Here is a 25,457-nt window from a genome sequence, read left to right as displayed (position 1 = left end):
GTTAAAATAAAATGAAGGCTTCAGCTATAACATTTATGTATATTTTAAATTTAATCAATGTCCTGTTGATCCAGGGGGCTTGTTCTTTGTAATAAGTAACTTAAACTCTAACATAGTTTTGGTCTCTGTGTGTTTTAGTGTGCAGGCCATCTTCCCTACGCCGGACCCCGCCGCCCTGAAGGACCGGCGTATGGAGAACCTGGTGGCGTACGCACGGAAAGTGGAAGGGGATATGTACGAGTCCGCCAACAGCAGGGTGAGCGCAAACCAACAGTCAAGCTTACACCTCATCCTAAAGGCGGATAAAGTAAAAAAGTTCTTCAGTACTGTTGATTTTAATAACGTAGTCTGTGTGTGTTGTACAGGACGAGTACTATCACTTCCTGGCGGAGAAGATCTATAAGATCCAGAAAGAACTGGAGGAGAAGAGAAGGTCTCGATTACAGAAGCAGATTATTAACCAGGCACCCATGACTGCAGCGGGACAACAGCCACCGGCCCTCAACCAGCCTGTCATGGGACCTCGGCAGAGTGAGTCATTTATGCTATATTATCACCAAATATTGGATTCAATCGTTTTGTCAATTGGGGGAGGAGTTGTTATACCCTATGTGAGTAAGTTTTAGTCCAATGTGATAACATTAATTAGCAGGGAGAAAAAACTCTTTGGGTCAAAATAACCTGAACACAACATGAGGTTTAAAAACACACAAACGCACAAACTTTGCAGGTTTTCTGATGTCATTTTGTCTCGTCCCTCTCTTCAGATGGACCCGTGCCTATGCCTAATGTGCCAAATCCGATCATCAATCGCATGCAGGTGTCTCAAGGTACTTTGCCAGTCCCATTCGCCGCAAATCATGTCTAGGAAACACATTTGTTTTCTCAACAAAAAACTCTGTGCTATCAATCATGTGTGATGTGTTTTCCAACAGGGATGAATCCATTCAGTGCAATGCCCAATGTGCCGATGTCTCAGGCTCCCATGGCAACACGTGCTGCCTCTCCGATAAACCATCAACAGATCAACATGAACCAAGTTCCTACGGTCAGTCTTCATTTCTGGCTCCTTGCTCAATCAATCAATCAATCAATCAATCAATTGAATGTTATTTATATATCACCTTTCCAAACAAATCAATGCAGTTCAAAGTATTTTACAGGAGGCAAGAACAAGAAATTGACACTAGGATTAAAATAAGACCCGATAATAGATTATAACAATAACATAAAAAGTTAAAAGCATAAAATGGAAAATCAATAATGATAAAAAAATTTAAAAAATGAGTGATGATTAATTTAAACATGTACTAAAGTCAATGTACTATTACAAGAAAGCCACACTAAAAAGGTATTTTTCATTTAGGTTTAAAACTTTCGATATTTTCTGAACACGAATCTCATTGTATATTTCTCGCCAATTTTTTCTTCTTTTTTTTCTTTCAGATAAATATGTCTCCCACTCGAATGCCCCCAACGCAAGGCATGCTGGGAGCTCACGCTGGGAACATGGTGGCGCAGACGGCCAGCCAGACGCCATTCATGGCTCAACCGCAGTTCCCTGCCAACACCAATGCCATGAACGTTAACATGGGCCAGCCCAACGCGCAGGCGGCCGTTTCACAGGTGCACACATGCACTCACGTTCCTAAAGTAACCTCATTCCGCATGGCGATTTTCCCCTCTTAACATGTTTTGTCCCTGCTTGTGTGCGTGCTATCTCTCCTTCCCCAGCAGCAGCCGAACGCTAACCTCCCCCTGAATGCACTTGGGCCCTTGGGCCCCTCACTAGGCTGTCCCGCGCCCCCTCAGGCTCCACTCCGCGCCACACCACCCCCCAACGCCACCGCCAGCACCACTAACCTGCCAGCAGCACTGCAGCCCAGTCAGGCCTCCACACCCAACCCCGCCCCTGCTCAGGGCACCCCGCCCCACATGCAGCCCCAGGCGGAGCTGCCCCTCCCTGGAACACCGGTGAGACCCCGCAGAGCCGTCCTCAAATGACCGTTACCAAACCTAGTGAGCTGCCCCATATAGGCAGCATCCTGACCCAAATGAAACCTTATATCCAACTCATTCAGGACATGGACAGAAATGTTTTAGGCACCACACAAATTGCACTTCTTATGAAACTAGGGCTACATGATTTGGAGGAATTAATTGCGATTAATTCTCCCTTTTTCTTTGTTTAAAAAATAAAAAATTAAATCGCAATTTAAAATGTGTTTTGTTTTGAAGAGGCCAGGTTTGCTATGCTTGTTTGTAGGGCTGCACAATTTGGCCCAAATATGTGTGATTTTTATATATCAATATGACTATAAAATAATAACCCTAAACCAGAAATAATAATACTAATAATAATTATTATTATTACTAAATAAAATATTAAAAAAGAAAAGTAACATTATTATCATGATATTTTTCTGTAAATAAAATCAAGTATTTACGAAAAAATTATATAATTTTATTTTACGGTACAACTGTAAAATTACAGTAATATTTATGACTGTCTTAAAGGGATAGTTCACCCAGAAATGAAAATTCGGTCATCATTTACTCTCCCTCAAGTTGTTCTAAACCTGTATGAGTCTTTCTTTACAAAATAAGATATTTTGAAGAATGTTGGCAACCAAACAGTTGATGGACCCCATTGACTTCCATAGTATGAAAAAAAAAAATACTATGGAAGTCAATGGGGTCCATCAACTGTTTGGTTGCCAACATTCTTCAAAATATCTTATTTTGTGTTCAGCAGAACAAAAAAAACACTCATACAGTGGAACAACTTGAGGAAGAGTAAATGATGATTTTCATTTTGGAGGAACGATATCTTTAATATCTTAATTTTCAAACGGTAAACCATCAAGCTTTTATTTTGGTAAATTTTTTGCACTTTTTGGTTGAATTTTTCAGTAAGCTTATTGCAGTTCATTCTGTGATTGCATTTTTCATGAAGGATACATGAACTGCTGCATGATTTTTGGACGAAAGCCGACTGTGGTTTCGCCTCGCGTCGCCTGCATCCAGGCCAAAAGTTGCTCTTGAACACACAACAAAGACTACAACCAATGGCCAACTGGCAAGTACGTCCTGTGCCTGCGTGAGGGGAAATAACTCCATACCAGCAGGTGGCAGTAGTTGTTATTCGAAATTCGTTCCATTCCTTATTCAAAAAGGGAAACCGGAAGAGCTAGGAGATAAAGCCGTGCTGGTTTACCTCTTGACTATCGTTAACCATCGTTTGCTTGTTGCGTAACTTCCATTTGTCTTTTTGTGTACTAGTTTGCTAAGCCAATCAGAGTGATCACTGTCACCAACTTGCTTCGCTACCGATTCAACATGCTCAGTTGACCAAAAAGCTGCCGACAGGGGTCTGACTAGTGCTGACAATGCAGAACACATAAAAAAAACAAAAAAAAACAATGTGTACAGACACTCAACGACAGCCTGACATTGGCCAACGGCTTGGTGTGTAACGGCCTTTAATGTTCGGGAACTTTTGAAGTTATTCAGCTAATTTTTGTGGCCGAAATCCAGTCATTTTAATAACATGAAATCCAGATGGTAAAAGATTTCCCCATGCTAATTTCGCAACGGGCTCAAGTCATTCGCACATTCCGCTGTATTGACCAACAGAAATCTGCTTCATACATCACTACAAAATAGAACATGGACCTTTTTGCTCGTGAAATTTCGCCAACTTTAGGGAAAAAGGCTCAACTTTGACCTCAGTAGGCCGCTCACTAGGTTTTGGAACAAAGTTATGTTATTGTAATCAAGCAAAACTGCCAAAAATAAGATGGTAATTTTTCAGTTTTAAGACAAAATTCAAATAAAAATGTTTTAAAGGCAGTAAATCAGACACTCTCTCTCTTTCAGAGTGGTGAAAACCGTGTACCCACTCCAGCATCTGCAGCCAGCGCCGAGCTGCACTCCCAGCATGCCGTGCCTGACGTACCGCCCAGTGACACTAAAACAGAAGAGCAGGACTATGACATAAGCATCAAAACAGAGCCCAAGATGGAGGTGTGTATTATATTTATATATTGTATATATGTATTGGATTTATATTCAGATTTCTGAATAATCATGTGAGGCTGAAGACTGGAGTAATGATGCTTAAAATTCAGCTTTGAATCACAGGAATAAGTTACATTTTAAAATATATATTCAAATAGAAAACTAGAGTATGAGACTTTAAAAAAAAAAAAAAATGTTTTACCAACCCCAAACTTGGCATGAGTGTGTCAGATTCTGATGATTGTTGTGGTCTCTGTTAGACGGAGGACGACACAGGCTCCCTATTGGTCAAAAAGGAGGAGCAAGAGGGGTCGGAGGCCAAGCAGGAGCCAATGGAGGCGGAAGACAAGAAGATGGACTTGAAGACCGAGACCAAAGAGGAGGATGAAAGCAGGACAAACGGCACAACGTCCTCTTCGCCGCCCCAGTCTCGCAGGAAAAGTATGAACCTATATTTCTCTTCTGTGAGCTCTACAATTCTCTGTCCTTGTAGGTTTTTTGTTGTTAGTTTCATTAAAGATACCATATTATGCCCCTTTTCAAAGTCTTCATTTTGTTTTTGGGGTCCACTAGAAGACGAGGTTTTCATGTTCAACAATGTTCATTATTTTTCACATATTCTCAATTGTTGCAGCTCCTCTCTTTCCAGTCTGTTAGTAACATTCTGTTTAGTTTCTGTCTCTATGAAGCCCCTCCTTCTGAAAAGCACAATGTTCTCTAATTGGTTGACCACTTTGGCCGTGTTTGGGAAATGTCACGCCCCTTACCATAACCATGAGTTTCAACACACTACTAACTCAACCAGGCGCCGCCTCTTTATTTTGCATATGCCTTGGACAGAAATTATTTAAATGAGGAATTATGTGACTTGTTCGTTCCCGGAAGAAAACTCAAGACTACAATGGAGGCATTTCAAGGAGTTCAGAAACAGTGAGCACTGATGTAGAGAATGACTCTTTCTGGAGTGACTTGGTGCTGCATTATGCACTAAAGAAAGTTGAAAATGTGAAAAAGCATAATAGGTCCTCATTAATCTTTTGTCTGTCCCTGTCTTTTGTGTTTCCTGCTCTCTCTTTCTTCTCAGTCTTTAAGCCGGAAGAATTGCGGCAGGCGTTGATGCCGACGCTGGAGTCTCTGTACAGGCAGGATCCAGAGTCTCTGCCCTTCCGACAGCCTGTGGACCCGACACTTCTGGGCATCCCTGTGAGTCTTAATGCTTGCATCTCTGTGAAATGACTGGAAAATATATCTAATACCCAAGTGTGAAAACTGTACGAGTACATATTTGACTGAATTATGAAGGTGTTTCCTTTCCTGCCTTTAGGACTACTTCGATATCGTGAAGAACCCCATTGACCTGTCCACTATCAAGCGCAAACTAGACACGGGTCAGTATCAGGAGCCCTGGCAGTACGTAGACGACGTGTGGCTGATGTTCAACAACGCGTGGCTGTACAACAGGAAGACGTCGCGCGTGTACAAGTACTGCTCTAAACTGGCGGAGGTGTTCGAGCAGGAGATCGACCCGGTCATGCAGGGCCTCGGCTACTGCTGCGGGAGGAAGGTGAGATGATCACTGACTTTCAGCTCCGATTCTGCTGTCATATTAATTCCACAGATAATAACATAAAATAATAATAATGTGCAAATAAATGTGTATTAAATATATCATCGTTTAATAAATTATCCAATAATATTTTTCCACAATAATAATAATAACAATACTTATGTGCAAATAAATGTATATTAAATATATAATTGTATAATAAATGGTTATACGATAATTTTGCCTGACAATAATGATATTAATAAATGCAAGCAAATATGTATTAAATATTTTAGAAATTGCATAGTAAATGGTTATACAATATCTCTCCATAAAAGTAATAATACATTTATATTAAATATATTATTATATAGTAAATGAGTGTGCAACATTTTCTCCACAAAGATTATAATAATAATGATAATCATTAATAATGGGGAAATAAATATACTATTAAACAATTACTGCAAAAAAGTGGATTTATGGAAATGTAAAAATAAAGTGAATATCTAACACATTCAATTTTTGACATGCTGTAATTTTCAAAGCATGTTATCCACATCACAAATTATGCAGTTTTGTCTATTAATTATTAATTTGTTATTTTTGCCAACATACTTTTGGTTCAGTTTTTGTGGTGCAAGTAATAGTAATACAACAGTAGTTCCATTATTGTCATATTTTCAGTGCAACTGTTGAAGAACCTCCAGTATTTTTATATTATCTAGTCAACTGACTCATTCTGGTCATCAGTACACAAACAGGATTTTCCAGTCATGTTTCTAAACTCTCTTTTCTCCTTTCCTCCAACAGTACGAGTTTTCTCCTCAGACACTGTGCTGTTACGGGAAGCAACTGTGTACGATACCCAGAGATGGCACTTATTACAGTTATCAGAACAGGTAAGACGACACGCTTGCCATTCCTTGAGGTGACATCCATGTTGTCAACAGCCTTAAACGTTTAAGAGGACACTTGCAATTCAAGCAGATGTGCTCCCTGTCATGTGTTGTGTTTTTTAGTTTTGTGTGTGTGCGGTTTGGCACGGAGCGATAATTATCTTTTTTTTTTTATTCGTCAGATCATACACTGGCATTAAACCTCCCTGTGTGGATATGTGTACGCTAGCATAGTTTACTCTCAGGCCTGTTCACATGCATTTGCTAAACATTCTACGGCATACTCGCTCTCAACCCCCTCCCCCTTTTCTCTTTCTTCACGGTTACTCAGTTTGAAGTCTCCAGCCAGTCTTAATTTATTGGCAGTTGTAATATTTGCACTGGCACATTTATGAGTTTTTCTTTTTGCTGCAAATTGCCTGCTACCTCAGAACAGGCTCCCTTGCGCCCCCTGTAGCATAGAGCATGTCACTGGCAAACAAACACAGCCGCTCTCGCTCGCTTATACACTCACATCCACTGAATTTAGTCTTTTTTTATGTCAGCATTTGGCAGAGTTTCTCCTTATTCTTAGTTATATACATCCTGGCATTAATGTTTCCCAATTAACTCTTGGAAGCATTCACATTACATTTGCACTGTGATATTCGACAGGCATATCATGACATTCAGGGATTAATCATCATACAAATGTTAATAAATAAATCGCTCTTGTGTGAATCGCTTGTGCACCTCCATGTAATTCCTGATTCATGACTCAACTTGTGTTTTTTGTGACTGTATAGGTATCATTTCTGCGAAAAGTGCTTCAACGAGATTCAGGGTGACAGTGTGACGCTAGGAGATGATCCTGCTCAGCCACAGACGTAAGTGATCGTTCCCCTTCTCTTTTAATAGTTATATTCAATCTTGGTTTAGGAGATTTTATGGATCAAAAGCATTCAGAATAAATCTTTTTTGAAACCTTTGAATGTCTTGAATGTTCAATCTATATCTGATCTTCTTTGAATGCAGCATGATCTCTAAACACCAGTTTGAAAGGAAGAAGAATGACACGTTAGATCCTGAGCCGTGAGTAAATGCTAAACTTTGTTTCCCAGAATTCCATGAGGCAGCAATTAACACACTATCAAGTAGCACAAGCTCTAATAGAATGGCCGTATGGTCGGTATTGCCTCATACAGTTGTGGCGCCCCCTGTTGTAACCAACATAGGGCATACAAACACATCCACCACACAAACGTAGCACTAACAGTCTCCCAAGTATCAGTATTATCATAAAGTTGTCCAAGTCCACACCTCCTACAAAGGCGCAATTGCATTGGCCTGCTTGCAAATGCGTAAGAACTGGAGGAAAAGAATCCGAATGATGTTTCATCTTAACTACCTGCACTTGCAGTTAGTGATTACACATTCAGACATTTGCCAAAGTGAAACCTGCCACAATACAGAGAGCTTATATCCCCCGTTAATCAATTTTCCTCTTCTCAGGTTTGTTGAATGTAAAGATTGTGGGCGGAAGATGCATCAGATATGTGTCCTGCATTATGATGTCATCTGGTCTTCTGGGTGAGTTTGAAAGCGCCTCAGAGCAAACAGTGTTGCTCTGATATCGATTGTGGACACGATGTGGGAAATCGGTACTAATGAGCGTTTCTCTCTGCAGTTTCATCTGTGCTAACTGTTTGAAAAAGAGCGGAAAGTCGAGAAAAGAGAACAAGTTTTCAGCAAAAAGTAAGTAATAGGTCTGTTCATGTGATGCATTAATGTTAAATGAATAGTTCACCCTGAAAACTGAAAATTCTGTCATCAATTACTCACCATCATGTCATTCCAAACCCGTAAGACTTTCATTCATCTTTGAAGCACAAATGAAGATATTTTTAACGAAACCTGAGAGATTTCTGTCCCTTCTTTAAAAGTCCATGCAACCAAAACTTGGACGATTGAAAAAGTTAATAGGGGTGTGACGGTTAGTATATAACCGTGAGACCGACTGTTATAGTTGAACACCGTCATTAGAACTCTATAACCGCCAAAACCGTGTTATTAAAATATTTTTTACAAACATTTTTTATCATAGAGAATGTTTAAATACTAATTAAAAACAATTGTTAACAGTCTGTGTTATTAATGGTCTACGTCGTTTCCAACTGTATTTGATTCTTTGCCAAGTACCCCTTGACCGACCGCCAATCATTTTGAGATAGAAATAAAAGCTATGATATAGTGATGTGCCATCACTATGAGATTTATTAAACAAATGAAAAACATTTGCAATAATAAACATTGGCAATGAACATTTGCAATCGGGAGACATGGTTTTTACCACTTAATGAAGTTTTGTTTTGTAAATCGTCAGACATGATTTTTACCACTTCATTAAGTTTTGCTTTGTAGAAAGCCTTTCTTTAAAGCGAATTTCGTTTTGTACAAATTGTATCTTAATTTTAATAAATGTTTCATCAACCAATTGCATGTATTTAATAATTAAAAAGCAAATATAGGAGACAATATAATAACCGTGACATCGAGGCTCTGATGCGCCGCGTTCACTTGCATTGCATTGTGAAGTTGAACTAGAGCGCATCTCATCGTAAATGAATGAAACTCAGCGTAGGCCTATGCCTCATACATTAGCATTAAATATCTTTGCTGCATCCTTTCTAGAACAGACGAGGGCTTTCTTGCGGCTCGCATCAGCAGAGCATTGCATCGTCCATAGACCGCAAAACACTCAGCGGATGGCGGGCGGGTGCAGCTTTGAAATCTGGTCAAAAAACGTTGGTGCGGATGATGAGTTTTTGTGATGCGGTTGCGGATGAACTAATACCCCATCCGCACATCTCTATTGATAACAACATTGAACACTACACAAATATTAATTTTATTCAAACTAAGTTGTCCTATAACAGACGAACGTCGCATTTACCATATTTGATAGTGAAATCTTTCAGGTTTCATTAAAAACTATCCCTTTAAAATTGTTTTTGTGCTAAATGTTGTCGTCTTCGATCCAGGGTTGCAGACAACGCGGTTAGGCACGTACATAGAGGATCGGGTGAACAAGTACTTGAAGCGACAGAACCATCCGGAAGCTGGAGAGGTGTTTGTGCGAGTTGTAGCCAGTTCAGACAAGATGGTAGAAATCAAACCTGGCATGAAGGCCAGGTAAATTTAACCTTGTTTACCTTTTATTTTCCTATAAGCCAGTCTCACAATTTTTTGTTTTAACCTTCAGATGATCCTTCAGAGGGCAAGTGTGGATGCCAAAACCAATCAGTTAACTGGTTTGGTTGCTCTGTATATGCAGTGTTGTGTAAAGAAAAAAAATCTTGTCATAGACTTATTTGCCTGATCAAAGTTTCACCCGTTTCAATATTGGTTCATTAATCAAAATGTTGATGCTATAGTGGCGTGTTAATATTTGTTCTTTGAAAAGGTAAAGGTGGCTTAATCCCCTGTTTCGTTTCAGGTTTGTAGACACAGGAGAGATGTCTGAGAGCTTCCCCTACAGAACCAAAGCACTTTTCGCCTTTGAGGAGATTGACGGAGTGGACGTGTGTTTCTTCGGCATGCACGTTCAAGAGTACGGCTCTGATTGCCCTTTCCCTAACACCAGGTAAACTCTTACCCAAGTTCTTTAGCGAAAAACAGATACTTAAAGCAACGCTTATAGTGCTCGGCATGCAATGAAGTTAAAAGTCTCTCTTTGTCTTTTTTTACCTACCTAGACGGGTATATGTATCGTACCTCGATAGTATTCACTTCTTCAGACCTCGCTTGCTGAGAACAGCAGTCTATCACGAAATTCTCATTGGCTATTTGGAATACGTCAAGAAGCTTGGGTAGGTTTCACCATTTACTTTTTACTCAAGTCCAACAAGTACAGTTGCCATTCATGCCCTGAACTTTGAACATTTCCACTGTAGATACGTTACGGCGCACATCTGGGCATGTCCGCCTAGTGAAGGTGATGACTATATCTTCCACTGTCACCCTGCTGACCAGAAAATCCCCAAACCCAAGCGCCTGCAAGACTGGTACCGCAAAATGCTGGACAAGGCCTTTGCCGAGCGAATACTGCATGACTACAAGGTATAGCAGAGACCATATGATCTTTTTGTAAAATAGAAACCAATTCATTGTGTATATGCCAACGAGTACCTTAGTATATGGTATAAATGAAAGGTGTTTGTATTTGATAGGATATCTTTAAGCAAGCCACAGAGGACCGTTTGACGAGTGCAAACGAACTTCCATATTTTGAGGGTGATTTTTGGCCCAATGTATTGGAGGAGAGCATCAAGGAGTTGGAACAAGAGGAAGAGGAGAGGAAAAAAGAAGAAAACACGGCTGCTTGTGAAACTCCAGAGGTGAATGAGAGAAGCCTTTTTATATATATATTTTGATACTCTGTAGATGAATGTACATCTCTGGCCTATGTGATGTTTAAGTAATTCCTGTTGTTTTATAAACCTGAAACGTCCTATTTAGACATCCTGACATTTTCCTCCTTTCTAACAGGGCACGCCAGGGGACAGTAAGAATGCGAAGAAGAAGAACAATAAGAAAACAAATAAGAATAAAAGCAGCGTGAGCCGAGCTAATAAAAAGAAACCTGGGATGCCGAATGTAGCCAATGACCTTTCTCAGAAACTCTACGCCGCAATGGAGAAACACAAAGAGGTCTACTATATGTTCTTCATCTGACCGTTAACCTGCTGTCTGAGGCATTGCATGATTAATTTGCATTGTTTGTTTTGAATGTCAGCTTTTGATATGCATGTAAGCCAAGTGGTTTTCTTGAGAATAACTTGAAGAAACCTCTTACCTGTTCCTACTTGTTCTCCCAGGTGTTTTTTGTAATCCATCTGCACTCTGGGCCCATAGTCAACTCACTACTACCCATCATTGACCCCGATCCCCCGCTGACCTGTGACCTGATGGACGGAAGGGACGCCTTCTTGACATTAGCACGGGATAAGCACTGGGAGTTCAGCTCTTTGCGGCGCTGCAAGTGGAGCACCATGTGCATGCTGGTGGAATTGCACAACCAGGGCCAGGACCGCTTTGTCTACACCTGCAATGAATGTAAACACCATGTCGAGACACGTTGGCACTGTACTCTCTGTGAGGTAAGATCCAGAGGCTCCTGTAACATGCTAGAGCTGTCCTTAATGACCAGTAGTGGATGGGTGTGTTTATCGGTTTTATTTTGATTGGAGTGCAAAAGAAATAAACCTCTTGGGAGTATGAAACTTAGGGAAACTTGGGGATAGCTATTATTCTACTAGTAGTGTAAACAAATCCTTATATTTTTTGTCCAGTTGTTAATGCATCTTAACTTTTACTTGACTTCTTATGAGATTACTTTTTTATGTTCCGGTCATCCCTTGCTTGATCACGGTGTCCTCATCTTTTCTCAGGACTTTGACCTGTGCATTAGTTGCTACAACACTAAGGGCCATGAGCACCAGATGGTTAAGTGGGGTCTGGGTCTGGACGATGACAGCAACAGCCAAAGCGGCGAGGCCTCCAAGAGTCCTCAGGAGAGTCGGCGTCTGAGCATCCAGCGTTGCATCCAGTCTCTGGTGCATGCCTGCCAGTGCCGCAATGCCAACTGCTCCCTGCCATCTTGCCAGAAGATGAAGCGTGTGGTGCAGCACACTAAGGGCTGCAAGCGCAAGACAAACGGTGGCTGTCCGGTGTGTAAGCAGCTCATTGCACTCTGCTGCTATCATGCCAAGCACTGCCAGGAGAACAAGTGCCCCGTGCCCTTCTGCCTCAATATCAAGCACAAACTGCGTCAGCAGCAGCTGCAACACAGGGTGCAGCAGGCGCAGATGATGCGGAGACGCATGGCCACTATGCAGGGCCGAGCCGTGCCTCAGAGCCTGCCGTCACCACCTGCATCAACAGCCCCCAGCACACCCACCTCACATCAGCAACCCAACACCCCTCAAACGCCACAACCGCTGTCCAACCAGCCAGCTACGCCCAATGCAGGCGTCATGTCTCCGGCTTATCCCAGTGCACCCCGAAATGGACATCCCCCTCCTCAAGCTTCACAAGGCAAGCCTGGCCCACAGGCCTCCCCGCTACACCAGCAGCCATCTCCGCTCCCGCAGCCTCCCCAACAGCAGCCGGCGCCCCAACAGCCTCCTCAGCAGCAGCCTCCTCCGCCTATGGCGGTCAAAATGGCACGGCACATAGAGATGGTCGCACAGGCTCAACACAACCAGAACTATCGCATGACCATGAACGGCCTTCCCATGAACCACCAGCAGCCGCGCATGCCAGGCCTGATGCAGCAGCCCATGCAGCTTGTTGGACCACGCGGACAGCAGGTGATGCAGCCCATGTCGCAAGGACAGTGGACTGGAGGCCCTCAACCAGGCATGCAAGCGGCTCAACAGCAGGTTGCTCCGCAACAGACTGCACAGGGCCCTCAGCAGACCATGCCTATGCAGAGACCCACGATGCCCCAGCAAACGCAACAGCCACGCCTGATGGTGCCCACACAGGGTCCGCGACTGCAAGCACCACAGAGACCTGGAGCCATTGCCTCTAATGCCTTGCAGGAGCTGCTAGCAACCCTCAAGTCACCCAGCTCACCCCAACAACAGCAGCAGGTGTTGAACATCCTCAAATCGAACCCGCAACTTATGGCCGCCTTTATCAAACAGAGGACTTTGAAGTACCACGCCAACCAGCCGCAGCAGCAACAACCGCCACAGGGCATGCATGCAGCACAGCCAGCGATGCCCAACATGGCAGCCATGCAGGGAGTGCCTCGACCTGGCATGGCACCTCAGCAGCAACAGCCCACACCACAAGGCATGGCAGCTCTTGGACCGCAGAGTCAGCTCATGAACAATCCGCAGCTGCAGGAGCTGTACCGCCGTCAGCTTTTGCGACAGCAGCAGCAACAACAACAACAACAGCAACAGCAACAACAGCAGCAACAGCAGGGAGTGATGCCGCAGGCACATGGCCAGTTCCCGCAGGCACAAGGGACTGCTACCAACTACACGCAACTCCGAATGCAGCAGCAGCAGCAGTTGGCCATGCAGGGAGCAGGTGGACCCATGGGCCAGATGGGAATGGACGGCACACCCAACCTCCTGCACCAACGCATGCTCCAACAGCAGCAGCAGCTTTCGCAACAGCAGGTCGTCCTGAAGCCTCCAATGGGCTCACCGGTGCAATCAAGTCCCATGAGCCCACAAGCTCACCTGCTTTCCGGTCAGCCGCAAGGTGCGCACCTACCCGGTCAGCCCATGGCTAATGCACTCAGTAACCAGGTGTGCTCACCGGCTCCCGTACAGTCGCCCAGACCTCCGTCGCGGCAACTTCCTCCACATTCCAGTCCTTCCCCACAGGTTCAGCCACAGCCGTCACCGCAACATGTGCCGTCTCACACAGGGTCACCACACCCTGGTCTGACGACACCCATGCCTGGATCCATGGAGCAGGGACACCTGGGCACACCTGAGCAGAGTGCAATGCTCCCGCAGCTTAACACGCCCAACCGCGGAGGGCTGCCCAGTGACTTAGGAATGGTGGGAGACACAACGGGAGACACGCTGGAGAAATTTGTGGAGGGATTGTAGCGTTTAATGGGAGACTCCACCCACCACAGTCTCCCCGTTCCTCTTCTTTTTTTCATTTTTTTGTGGCTCTGTTGGGTTTTCTCTAATATTCTCAAATTTTTTGTACTGACATGTAATGTCATTTGTACTGACAGATGGTTTGAAGAAATGTATGAAAAAAAGAAAGAAATTTATGTTGATAAGGATTGGGAATGTTATTGTTTCCTAAAAACAAGACTGATTTCTTCCTTTTAAGAGGGATTTGAAAATTGTTTAAAAGAAATATAAATCACAAAGAATATATTTTTTGTTCAGTTTAGACCCATGTGTGGTCAATGCTTTGTTTTACAGTTTAATTTTTGTTTTGTTTCGGGGGCGCGCGGGGGGTCTGGTTTCATGCCTTTTCTTTTTTTTAAGAAAATTACGAAACTTCATTATAATATTCATACCTTTTGTTTTGTACCTTATCTAACTTTACAGCATTTTTGTGTTGGAAGACTGTAAAATAATTTGTCTGGGAGTTTAGGTCAGGGTTTCTCTGCTCTGTCTGTCATTCTTCCTGGCGATTGTATTCTAGTGTTGTACCATTTTTTTTTCAGACATGCATTCGGAGGCATTTCCTCCTCTCCTCATTGTGAAGTTTGTATGAGGAGAACTATTTGTTTGTATTGATAGGAACTGTGCATACGCATGTATGCAGACACACAGAGACACACATATGTATCGCTCAGACAATACAACACAGAATCCAAGAGGACATGTACACATTTACAACATCTCACTGGCCTGGATCCAGAGGTTCTGTCTTGCAGATGTAGAAAATTGTTGCTTTTTGTCCTGATTTTGTTATACAGATATATAAATGTAAAGAGAGCTAGAAAGAGAGAGAGAGAAAGGGGGAGAGAGAGGGCCCTTAAGCTGAGCGAGAGAGAATGGGCGATCAAGCGCTTGTCGGAGCTTATGGATTCTGGTATTGGTATTGACCCTCATTCCTCTCACACAAACTTGAACAGGGGCTCTACTCTTTCCCTTAATGTAAATCATGCAAGTTATTAAGCAAAGTACTATAAATATAAGGAAGAGAGAATGGAATCATTGTATAAACTGGTTGAAAAACTTATTTCTTACTTATATACCATATTGTTAAATAAACTGTGTGCAACAGATCAAAACCATGTGTCTTTATTGTTATTTATATAATATATTTATTGTATATAATATGTATGTGTGTTAACGTTAGATTGTTGCGTCCGTGGGCTTATTTCATTCCTGTCAGATTTAGAAGTAATATAAAATAAACTGTAATATGATCAATTAAATTAGTTATTTGCCATATTTAGTGGGATTTACCATCGTTTTAACAATTTCACTCTTTCGTAAGTTTTATGGTTATATCACATGATGATTGTTTCGCAATCGACGCAGTCACTACGTCACCGCGCATTGCGCGTCACCGGAAGTAGACGGCGGCGGTTTGCTGGACAGTATTTTGAACAACATAGACCTCAGCAGCACATTTTACAAGAAAATCGTCGTTTTACGACATAAAATCATCTGTATTAAAGACATAAAATGAAGTGCATCTTGCCAACGATCTGTATTTAAGTTGTTATGAAATGAATCGTGGTAAAAGTACGTTAACCGATATTAACTAGCCTGTGTAAGGTTCGAATAGTGGGAAAGTAAAATGTAAACAAAGGTAAATATGATGCATTTGCTTACATATATCTTCCTTGTACTTTTTGAAACCAAACGGACAATCTTGATGTAGCTTCATGCATTTCATCCACAATATAAAGATTCAAATGATGTTTAATAATGCATATTGATGTGACAGATCATGTGTGTGATTGGCTCTCATCATGGACGACTCGGATCAGGACTTCACCGACCTGTGCTCTCGTCTCCTTAAAAGAGTGAGGAGGAAAGGAGGATCTGGAGATGAGAAAAGATCAGCAGCCAAGGATGAGGAGCCATCCTCCCCCTCTTCTAGAAGAAACCCCCCTAAGAGGAGGAAGAAGACTAAAGATGCTGCTAAGACTAAAATAAAGAGTAACATCAACCAGACTCAACAGGCTGTAGTATCTGGCGATGCTTCCCAGCCTGTCCCTGATGTACCTGGCACAGGGAAGGTCAAAGATGCCGTGATCCGCAGAATGCAACAGTTTAAGAGAGCCAGTCCAGAGAGACTCCTACATGCTGAGACCAACCAACCCACAGCCACAGAGTCTGAGGGAAACTGTCCCACCACTGCCGGGATCCAGCACACAGGTATGGTGTCGAATCTTTACAGACCCAGGGATCACCCACCCAAGCCTCTCAATTTTCATAAACACATTAAATTATTTTGATACATCATATTAAGTTGTGCAGATCATTAGGTATGATGTTAGAGGTTAGTTAATAACTAGATTTATGTATGTTTTACAGGCCTCAGCTCAGTAATAAGTGTTTTTGTTTTGCTTTTATATACATTATACTTATACATTACACTTCCCGGCCCCCTCCCAAAAGGCAAATGCTTAAGTGTCTATGATTGTATCATTATTGCAGTGATTATTATGTTTCTAGTATGTTATATGTTTGGCAACAGTTCTTCTAACCCTAATTGATGGAGTGTGTAGCTTTTCATTTCTTAAACAACCAAGTAGGAAGAAACATCATGGCCATATTCCAGGATGACAATGTCAAGATTCATCAGGCTTTGTCCATAACAGCTATAAATTTATACTTCTACTGTAAAAATTGTGGCATATGGTGCAAAACATGACTAATGCTTTGGCTTTCAACCAAAATTGACACAATTCAAAAAAGAAAAAAGTTTAAATTGTAAAACAGAATTTGTTTTTATGGCTTGACATTTTGTAACGTGATCGGTGAAAGTGATTTTTTGCTAAAAGTGTATGTGCATGTTTTCCTACGGAAGATGTGAGCGGAGATGAAGCCCTGGCTCTTCAGCTTCAGCAGGAGATGGATCGCGAGGCTCGGGCTGCTGGGAACGTGGAAGAGTCAGGATTGTTCTTCTGCCAGCTCTGTCAGAAAGATCTGTCGAGCATGAGTCCCCCGCTACGCACTCAGCACATCAACAGGTGCATTATAACCTCAACACACTCTAGATTATGTGGCATCATTCATATCTGTTTCACAAACAATGCAGTGTGAGTTTCACCTTTGTCTTCTGCCTCTTTCTCCTGCTCTGCAGATGTCTGGATGCCACTGAAAGCAGCGCTTCCTCGACATCCCATCATTCCCACCCTAGACCGCGGGTCCCAGAGTGTCCCATTTGCGGAAAGAGTTTTAAATCAGAGAAAAGCCGGTCTGTCCACCTAAAGCGTTGCTCGACTGATATGGGTGTGAAGCCCAATGATCTTCTCCAGGCTCTGAGGAGACAAGCTGCTGAGACAGTGAGCCACAACTCCTCCGACCAGTCGTAAGTCAGATTTTTGACTTTATATGTTTGACAATAATATGTTCTTATGTATGTATATATATATATATATATATATATATATATATATATATATATATATATATATATATACTTTTTTTTTAACTTTAATTATTTTCCATTGTGACATTTTCATGACATTTTTGCACAATTTTACCCTCACATTTTATTACTGCAATACAAAAAAAAACTCATCACAGTAATTTGAAAGAATAAAGATAAAGATAAATAATATTTAAAAATCCCATTAGATTTAAAAAATAAAATGATGGCCAAAACAGTTAATTAATGATGTTAATTAATGAAAAGAAATGATCTTTTTCAATACAATAAATAAAAAATATATTATATTTATAGACATAAAATATTTTTTTCTGTAACTCTTTACAATAAGGTCCCATTAATGTCAGTTAATGCATTATCTAAAAATAAGCAATAGCTACATTTGTTACAGTATTTATTAATCTTTGTTAATGTTAGTTTATAAAAAAAACAACTGTTCATTATTATTTTTACTTTATAACTTTAACTAAGATTAATAAATGCTTAGAAGTATTTTTCATTGTTAGTTCATGTTAATGTTAACAAATGGAGTAAAGGGTTACCAATTTTTCAAAATAAATACAATTGTAGCAAAGTTCAGGCTCAGGGAAGAAGGATGTGGGACCTGGCAAACAGTCAACATAAAGTTTAATGACAAAATAATCTAAACGAAATAACAGCAGTGAGCGTTCTTAACATAATAAAACAACAACTTAAAATGTCCCAGGCCTGGTCCTCTCTCGCCCTTCGTTGTTGCTGCTCCTCCTTTTATCCTTCCAGAGCTCCTCCATTAGACTCGAGAGCGTTGTGTCGTGCAGGTGTCTCTCATCAGTATTCGCTCCGCTCCCACGGCTCTTGGCCCCACCCTGCTTCACACCACAATAATAAAAATTGTCCCCAGGAGATCTTGTAAATACATATTGTATTTCATGTTCTATGTTCTTCAGACAACAAGTAGGTAGCACAACAAGGAGGGATGGTGTGCCTGTGAAAAAGAGAACCAGGAGGAAAGCCCAGAAGTTGGACGAGGACACCATCATGGCGCTGGCTCTGTCCCGTTCTCTACTTGAGCAGGAAATGGAAAAGGAGCGAGAGATGGTGGAGGAAAGAGAGATACTGGCTCAGCTCTCCAGCCCTCCAGCAACGGCAGCTCCTGTCTTACAGTGGAGACCTGGTGCAGGTAAACTCACTTTTTGTTCAGTTAAAGCTGTAAAATTGTAGATTATTACACATAGCATATCATTCATGTTCTCTTTCAGGAAAGGGCCGTGGAAGGAGAAGGAAGGGAGCATCTCCTGTCCACCCACCACTACTCCTCATTCAGGACCCTCAGACAGCACTGAATCGTCGACAGGAGCGGGTTTCATCTCTCCTGCTCCGCTCCAGACCCCCCTCTCCGCCAACACCCACCCTATCCCCCTCCGCACTCCCTCTCCAGCCTCACGCCCCCCTCTGGGACAAAAGTGCTCTTCACGGAGGAGGACCAGACTCGGTGTCAGAGTTTTACACATCTGAACTAAGCAACTTCATACAGCCATGGGTTGCACCAGAGGTGAGACATTTACATGAAGAGATTCCCCTTGTCAATTTTTTAGTGTGCATTATTCCAAAGAAAAATGTTTGTTCATAAATAAGGTGTATTTTTATCAAAATTAAGTAACTATAAAAATTGCATTTTTATAAACATGAATATATAAACTGTGAAAATGTTATAAAAAAATTATTTTTTAGTACAACAAATATATGTAATTATAATTTAGAATAATAGCTTTAGTTATACTTTAAAACAGTATAACTCTGTGGCAGCTAGAGTATTCATTAATATTTTTACTGGAAAATTTTCTTTAAATTCCCTTTGTCTAATTCTGCACAGTGTCAAACAAAAAAAAAGGTTCATGAAAAAATTCTATAAATATTTTACATGCATTTCTTAAACATGTTAACTGTAAAAAATATTTATTTAATAATTTATTAAAAACATGAACCAACATTTCTACATTATGAAATGTAGTACATATCATTAGTTAGGAATTTAGAATAGGGACAGTCGTGATTGTTACATTCCTTGCCATCATTTTCAAACTCAATGGATAAAATCATGTTCTACATTATTTCTCACTGAATATTTTGTTTGTTAAAGAAGTTGTGGATGCTGTTTCTTAAAGTTTCTTTATATTACTACTTCAGAGGGAAAAAGTCAAGTCTCTTGAAGTAACTCCAGTCAAGAAACCTCCAGCTGTTGTCACCACAGAGGCCGATTTGTTCCAGGAAAAGCCTTCGGATCAGAGCCCAGCACAGCACAGGTCTACCTGTCCTCTCACTGCCTCTTCGGGTACACCAGGCACCCAGGCTCTGCAGGACCTGATGGAGCTTGCAGAGGAAGGCATGACCCTCACCCAGTACACAGCCACAGGGGACAAGTCAGGTAATACTGGTATTGAGTAACAAAAAGACTAATTTTTTTATTACACTCGGCTCACACTGTCCCCTGTTCTTTAGATAAAGACGATGCCACGAATGAACTTCCCTCAAGTGGGTTTGTTCCAGAGACAAATGACAATAAGACACCCAAAACAGCCTCAGTAAGAATTTCCTTCAATTTTATCTTCCTGTTACTGTACTCTCATGATTGGCTCAATATTAAATGTTCTGGAGTACTTTACTATGTCCGTTGTTGTGTTTTTCAGGTGTACGTTTCAAAGCTATCATCAGATCTGAGCAGTATGGTCAACAACCCTCAACTCAGTGATGTGCAGTTACAGGTGGACAGTGGGGACGTCTTCTTCACGCACTCGTTTATGCTGTACGCGCGATGCCCCCTGCTGGCCAACATGGTTAGTGCATCTCTACACTGACGCCACAAACGTTAACCATTAAGTGCAGATGAATAACCAAGCTGGTACCATGTGTTTGTAGGTTCATGACTCAGGGTTTGGTGTTCAGGAGGAGGGTATGCCTGTTGCTCAGAGGGTGTTGTTGGGCGATGTGCTTGGGGAGGCAGTACTGGCCCTCCTGCAGTATCTTTACACAGCCCACTGTCCTCTGACACATAGACTGCTACCACACGTACAGGAGCTTGCTGATAGGTCAGTATTACAACCCATAGGGTGTGGTTTCAAATATTACAATTATTTCTGTATATAAATAATTATATATTACATATATTGTGGATAATAAATCTGTGTTGTGTTTCAGGTTTGGTTTGGCTGAGCTGCAACAGCAGTGTGAGGAATATTCTGGAAGCGTGGAGGAAAACCCAAGAGGAGAATCTAAAATGTTTCCAGCGCCCGAGTCTCATCTCAGGGACCAAGAAGACCAGAACTTGGCAGAAAGCAACTTCTTGGAGCTCCTCCAATCAATGTGGCAGCATGAGGACAGCGAAGAAGAGGATGATTTTAAAGAGACTGGTGGAGAGGAAGGAGACATGGAAGAGGAGAGAGAGAGAGGAGATGGAGAGAAAGAGGACCAGGTAGATGAGGAAGAGCTTGACGAGATCTATGAGTTTGCAGCGACGCAAAGGAAGATGGAGACTGCGACAGAGACCGAGGAAGAGGAGGGACATACAAATTCATCCCTCGAAAATGAAAAGAAAGATGAAGGGATAGAGAAAAATGAGACAGAATCCCTCTTAGAGAAGTCTGCAGGCAGTTGCCATAGTAACAAACAGGGCGTGGATGGGACAGAGGCTGCCATGGTAACAAGTCCAACAGAAACCCTTCAAAAGCCCAGCCCAGAGACTGAGAGAGTTAGTTTGATTCCAGAATTTGATGACGGCACAGCTGAAAACAGGGACCCAGATGCCAGTCTAGACAAGAGTTACGACCGTTTATTCTCCCAGTCTATTGGCGAATACATGGAACCGTCACAGACGCCAGCATCATGCTCTCAGCAAAAACAGTCACGCACACTACACAGAAACACACCTGCCCCATTTCGCCCTTTATGTGTCAGTGAGGTGATTGACCTGTCCATAAGCCCTCCGCTAAGCTCAGGTGTGTCAGGTGAAACTTCCTTTCCCATGCCTGGGGTGTCTCCTGTTCCACATAAGGGCGAAGATACAGTAGATAAAGGCAAGTCTCCCCTAAGTGAAGACAACTCAAGCTGCCAGGGAAAAGAAAACCCTCCTTCCCCTCCAAAATCACACAGCAAAGAGGTTGAGCTCATTGTACTCTCAGATGATTCCAGTGAGGATGTGGATGGTGACGATGCAGCTCCTACTAAATGTGCTTTGTCCCCTCTGTCTCCGTTCAAATCTCCCTCAGAACCGTCCACAAGCTATTTATGCAAAGTTAAACTGGCAGAAAACAGTTTCAAAGAATCTGGATCCCAAGGCCATGCTGGGAAACAGGTAAATGCTTCCAAGCAGGTGACGACTGATACAGAAGCCAAGTCTGACCGAACAGAGCACTATAGTCCTGGGGATGCAAATGAAAGTGTGTTTGATGGCTCTGCTGAGGTTTCCTGGCTGATTCCAGCCACTCCGGTAGCATCCACACGCTGTAGCTCTACCCAGACCTGCGTTAGCATGCGCCGAACCCAACTCTTCCCCAAATCTTGCTCTGCATCGTCCGCTTCTTCCTCTTCCTCTGTATCGGACAGTTTGAAACTTACCAGCTTTGCTTCTTTAAGCAGCAACTGCCTTAAAGAGGAGCCGGTTCCCTTGTCCAAACTGTTCAAACCAGATCAGACTCTCTCTAAAGAACGTCCTAGCACTGATACGGATCGCTCACCAGGTTACCAGAGACCACTTCAACTTCTAAGACTGTCTCAGGTCTGTTCTACAAGGGCTTCTGATGGCTCCCACACCGGCATCATCATGGGACGACAAACCCAGGGTGTCCCACAGCCCTCAAGTAGCACTCCTCTCCATTCAGACTCTTCTTTACAACGTCAGATCCCGTTCGGCTCCCCTACGGTTGGTGACTGTGAGGGGAAAGTTGGCCTAGTGTCTCTACAACTGAGTTTTCCTTCCCCTAGTAAAACACCTGAGAAGAAGCAGAGAAGCTCTCTTCAGCAGGAATGCTCCAGTCCATCCCCAAACTCTCTGAGTTACAGTCATCCTGAAAGATCGAGAGAGAGAGAGAACGATGAGATGGAGCAAATGGAAGTGGGAGAAGATCTTCCCAATCAAAGTGTTGAAGAAGTGGTGGATATTGCGGGAAACTCATTCTGTGACAAGGATGAGTTTGGAAGTAGAGTGGGAGAAGAGCATCCCAATCAAAGTGTTGAAGACGTGGTGGATATTGCAGGAAACTCATTCTGTGACATGGATGAGCCTCCTATAGCGTTTGACGACTCCTGGGGCTTGGATGGAGGGGTTGCGAGCCAGAAGCCCCACTTTAGTCTAAGACTTGATAGCAGTGAGGGTACAGTTAGTCCACCAGGTCTCGAGGGTAAGGGACAATCGACAGGTCTACACGCCACGTCTCCTCTTGCATCTGGAGCTTATAACAAAACTCCTGATCCAAGTCCAGGTCCGTTCAATCACAGCCTTCCTGACCCTGACATGTGGGATGATTGGGAGGAGGAAGAGAACGCTCCCCTTCCTCTTTCTCAGAGACTGGCAGCTCCCTCTGCCAAGAGAGTTGCTGAACTTAAGACTCCAGGTAATACATGTTGTCCTCTTTTTTTATCATGTCAATTATGTTTCCCTGGAGCTCTTATTTTTTTCTGATATGGCTGCACAGTTCTGTGCATCAGAAAGCCCTGTTAGATTTTTTCCTGCAAGTCATTTGTTTTAGTTTGTTATAGAAAACCTTCTTAAAATCAATTTTAACTTTCTGCACAGTTGCTTGCAGAAAGAGGAATAAAGGACCGCTGATACCCATCACTCCCATGCCAGGCTACTCCGATATGGACACACCTGAGCTCAAAAACAAACTCAATAGGTGAGCATAAAAATAATATTTAGACACTGTCACACTTAAAAATGTATTCATGTCATTGGAATAGTTAGCAAAATATCAAACCAAGTGGAATACATTATACTGCAACTTTTTATTTTCATAACTAACGTTATGAACTTTTAGAATTGACTTTTAACTAGCTGGTCCCAGGATAATTTTTAGTCAATCTTGATTTTTTATTTTTTTTTATCCAAGTACTTTGTCTTAATTTTGAATAGGGTGTGTTTATTGTTTTGTAATGTATAAACAAACACACATTCTTGCGTGACATTTCTTGATTGACAGTGGTAGCCACGTTATGAAACCGAATCAACATAATGTACATCCTAATAGTTTTTTAAAGTATTCAAATATTCAACTTTCAAATGCAAATCAAACGCAGATGTTGTGCAACTTTGCCCTCACATAGCCAAAGCAAAATGCTCAAAAACACAGATGCATAATGTTTTTTTCTCTAGGTTTGGTGTGCGTCCGCTGCCCAAGAAACAGATGGTTCTGAAGCTGAAAGAGATCCATCAGTACACCCACCAGCTGCAGAGCTCCGAGTCTGAGGAGGAGACCTCTGGACCCCAACGCCCCCCGAATGCCTCCAACTCCCAGTCTGCGCCGCTCTCCTTTAAGCAACCTACAGCGCCCCCTGCTGTCTCCCCTATGAAACTACCGACAAGTGAAGAAGATGAGTTTTTATCAGCCTCTCAAAACTCTAACACGTCCTCCACTGCGGAGTCCGAAAGGTACAGCTCCTATATGGCTATACCCCCCTCTGGTCTAGTGCGATGGGCACATGCTCAGTAGCTTGTGTGATAATCCATCCCTGCTATACACACAATTAATACTAAATATGCTGCTTTTCCACTGCATGGTATGGCTCGGTATGGCTAACTTAAATAGTACCACCTCGGTTGAGATTCCAAGCGAGGTGTACCGATACTAAAATGTGACGTGTAAACACTGCAGATCACTGATTGGTCATCGTTACTACCAGCGTCATTGGATTTGCTACACGAGACACCAAACTTGAACAAACTTCTTCGTCTTGCAGTGAATAACATCTACATGCCGAGAATCAGAATCAGCGTTTGTTTGTTTTGCGTATTTGTGTTACGATGATGTCACGGTAGTAGAGGCGGCACAACTGTAATGATCAGTCTATAATCCCACCCACTTTGAAGCGGTACTAAACTGCAGTGGAAAAGCCGAGCCGTACCATGTAGTTTAAAAGTGCCTAAAGAAATATTGTTCAACCCTTTTCTTCTATCCAGGTCGAACCCAGAGCTGTGTGTGTCCGGAGACGATGACTCGGACAGCGAGGGCATCACAGCGTCTCAGGCTGTTGTGCGTGAGAAGGACAAACTCGTCGCAGTTCGTCAGTTCATCCTATCCGACCCCGAACTGTACGGACGAGTGCTGCAGTACCAGCCTCTCTCCCTGGCGGAGCTGCGGTCCAGCTTGAAAGCGGCAGGCATCAGGTTAGGTGCTGCTAAGCTACTAGACTTCCTGGACTCCCAGTGCATCACTTTCAGTACGGCCAAACAAGGCCAGAATGCCTCTTCCCGCAGGAAGCGAGGTGGGAAAACGAAAACTAATGGAAATGCAGCTGGAAGAGGGAGGAAAAAAACAGCTAAACCCAATGGAGTTGCATGAGGGCTGAAATAAAATAATGTGGTAAAACTACATTTTCAGAAGAAATTGTTAAAATACAATGTTCATCTTTTCACACAAAAAAAACACATACTCATGGTCTTAAGAGTGAAAGGATTTAAATAATGCCTTTTTTTATCAGCTTCATATTGATGGGTTTTTTTGTACAATTTTTGAATTGAAAATATTATTTTTAAATGAATTTAATTTAATGTCTGGATAATGTAATTAAAATACATTTCTTAATGTGTCTCGTGTTTTTATACAATAATTGATTAATTTAATTTCAACTGTTCTAATTCAATTTCACCCAGCAGTTTTACAGATTCCTTTAACCAAAATGTGCCTCAAACAAATGGT

General features: G+C 42.3%; 2 protein-coding genes across 4 annotated transcripts in view; both read left to right on the top strand.

Moving 5' to 3' along the window:
* crebbpa (CREB binding lysine acetyltransferase a) overlaps window positions 1-15,232 on the top strand; it is a 49,042-nt gene extending 33,810 nt beyond the window's left edge. The window contains exons 9-31 of one of the 3 annotated variants that reach the window (XM_084116437.1): window positions 139-256; window positions 366-531; window positions 768-830; window positions 936-1,048; window positions 1,447-1,626; window positions 1,738-1,974; window positions 3,880-4,026; window positions 4,281-4,461; window positions 5,105-5,223; window positions 5,345-5,584; window positions 6,380-6,468; window positions 7,251-7,331; window positions 7,480-7,536; window positions 7,957-8,034; window positions 8,132-8,199; window positions 9,486-9,636; window positions 9,941-10,087; window positions 10,200-10,313; window positions 10,398-10,563; window positions 10,674-10,841; window positions 10,993-11,154; window positions 11,322-11,603; window positions 11,895-15,232. In XM_084116437.1, the coding sequence (XP_083972563.1) occupies window positions 139-256; window positions 366-531; window positions 768-830; window positions 936-1,048; window positions 1,447-1,626; window positions 1,738-1,974; window positions 3,880-4,026; window positions 4,281-4,461; window positions 5,105-5,223; window positions 5,345-5,584; window positions 6,380-6,468; window positions 7,251-7,331; window positions 7,480-7,536; window positions 7,957-8,034; window positions 8,132-8,199; window positions 9,486-9,636; window positions 9,941-10,087; window positions 10,200-10,313; window positions 10,398-10,563; window positions 10,674-10,841; window positions 10,993-11,154; window positions 11,322-11,603; window positions 11,895-14,081 (5,314 nt within the window). In that variant the 3' untranslated portion in view covers window positions 14,082-15,232. Of the gene's footprint in view, window positions 1-138; window positions 257-365; window positions 532-767; window positions 831-935; window positions 1,049-1,446; window positions 1,627-1,734; window positions 1,975-3,879; window positions 4,027-4,280; window positions 4,462-5,104; window positions 5,224-5,344; window positions 5,585-6,379; window positions 6,469-7,250; window positions 7,332-7,479; window positions 7,537-7,956; window positions 8,035-8,131; window positions 8,200-9,485; window positions 9,637-9,940; window positions 10,088-10,199; window positions 10,314-10,397; window positions 10,564-10,673; window positions 10,842-10,992; window positions 11,155-11,321; window positions 11,604-11,894 lie in introns of all 3 variants that reach the window. The other 2 variants (XM_084116436.1, XM_084116438.1) reach the window with 2 other exon arrangements.
* Window positions 15,233-15,512: 280 nt separating this feature from the next.
* On the top strand, window positions 15,513-25,343 carry slx4 (SLX4 structure-specific endonuclease subunit homolog). The gene is made up of 14 exons (XM_084116864.1): window positions 15,513-15,759; window positions 15,898-16,331; window positions 16,987-17,149; window positions 17,263-17,490; window positions 18,498-18,730; window positions 18,810-19,102; window positions 19,738-19,975; window positions 20,050-20,132; window positions 20,238-20,384; window positions 20,467-20,636; window positions 20,746-23,156; window positions 23,339-23,438; window positions 23,915-24,190; window positions 24,719-25,343. Exons 2-14 carry the CDS (start codon window positions 15,923-15,925, stop codon window positions 25,098-25,100), a joined length of 5,133 nt encoding a protein of 1,710 aa, XP_083972990.1. The 5' UTR covers window positions 15,513-15,759; window positions 15,898-15,922; the 3' UTR covers window positions 25,101-25,343.
* The last annotated feature ends 114 nt before the right edge of the window (window positions 25,344-25,457 follow it).

This window comes from Abramis brama (assembly GCF_963993115.1).
Source record: "Abramis brama genome assembly, chromosome: 6".
In the NCBI taxonomy this organism is placed as follows: domain Eukaryota; kingdom Metazoa; phylum Chordata; class Actinopteri; order Cypriniformes; family Leuciscidae; genus Abramis; species Abramis brama.
Note: the sequence above shows the minus strand (reverse complement) of the source record. Positions and strands in the feature narration are given on the sequence as shown.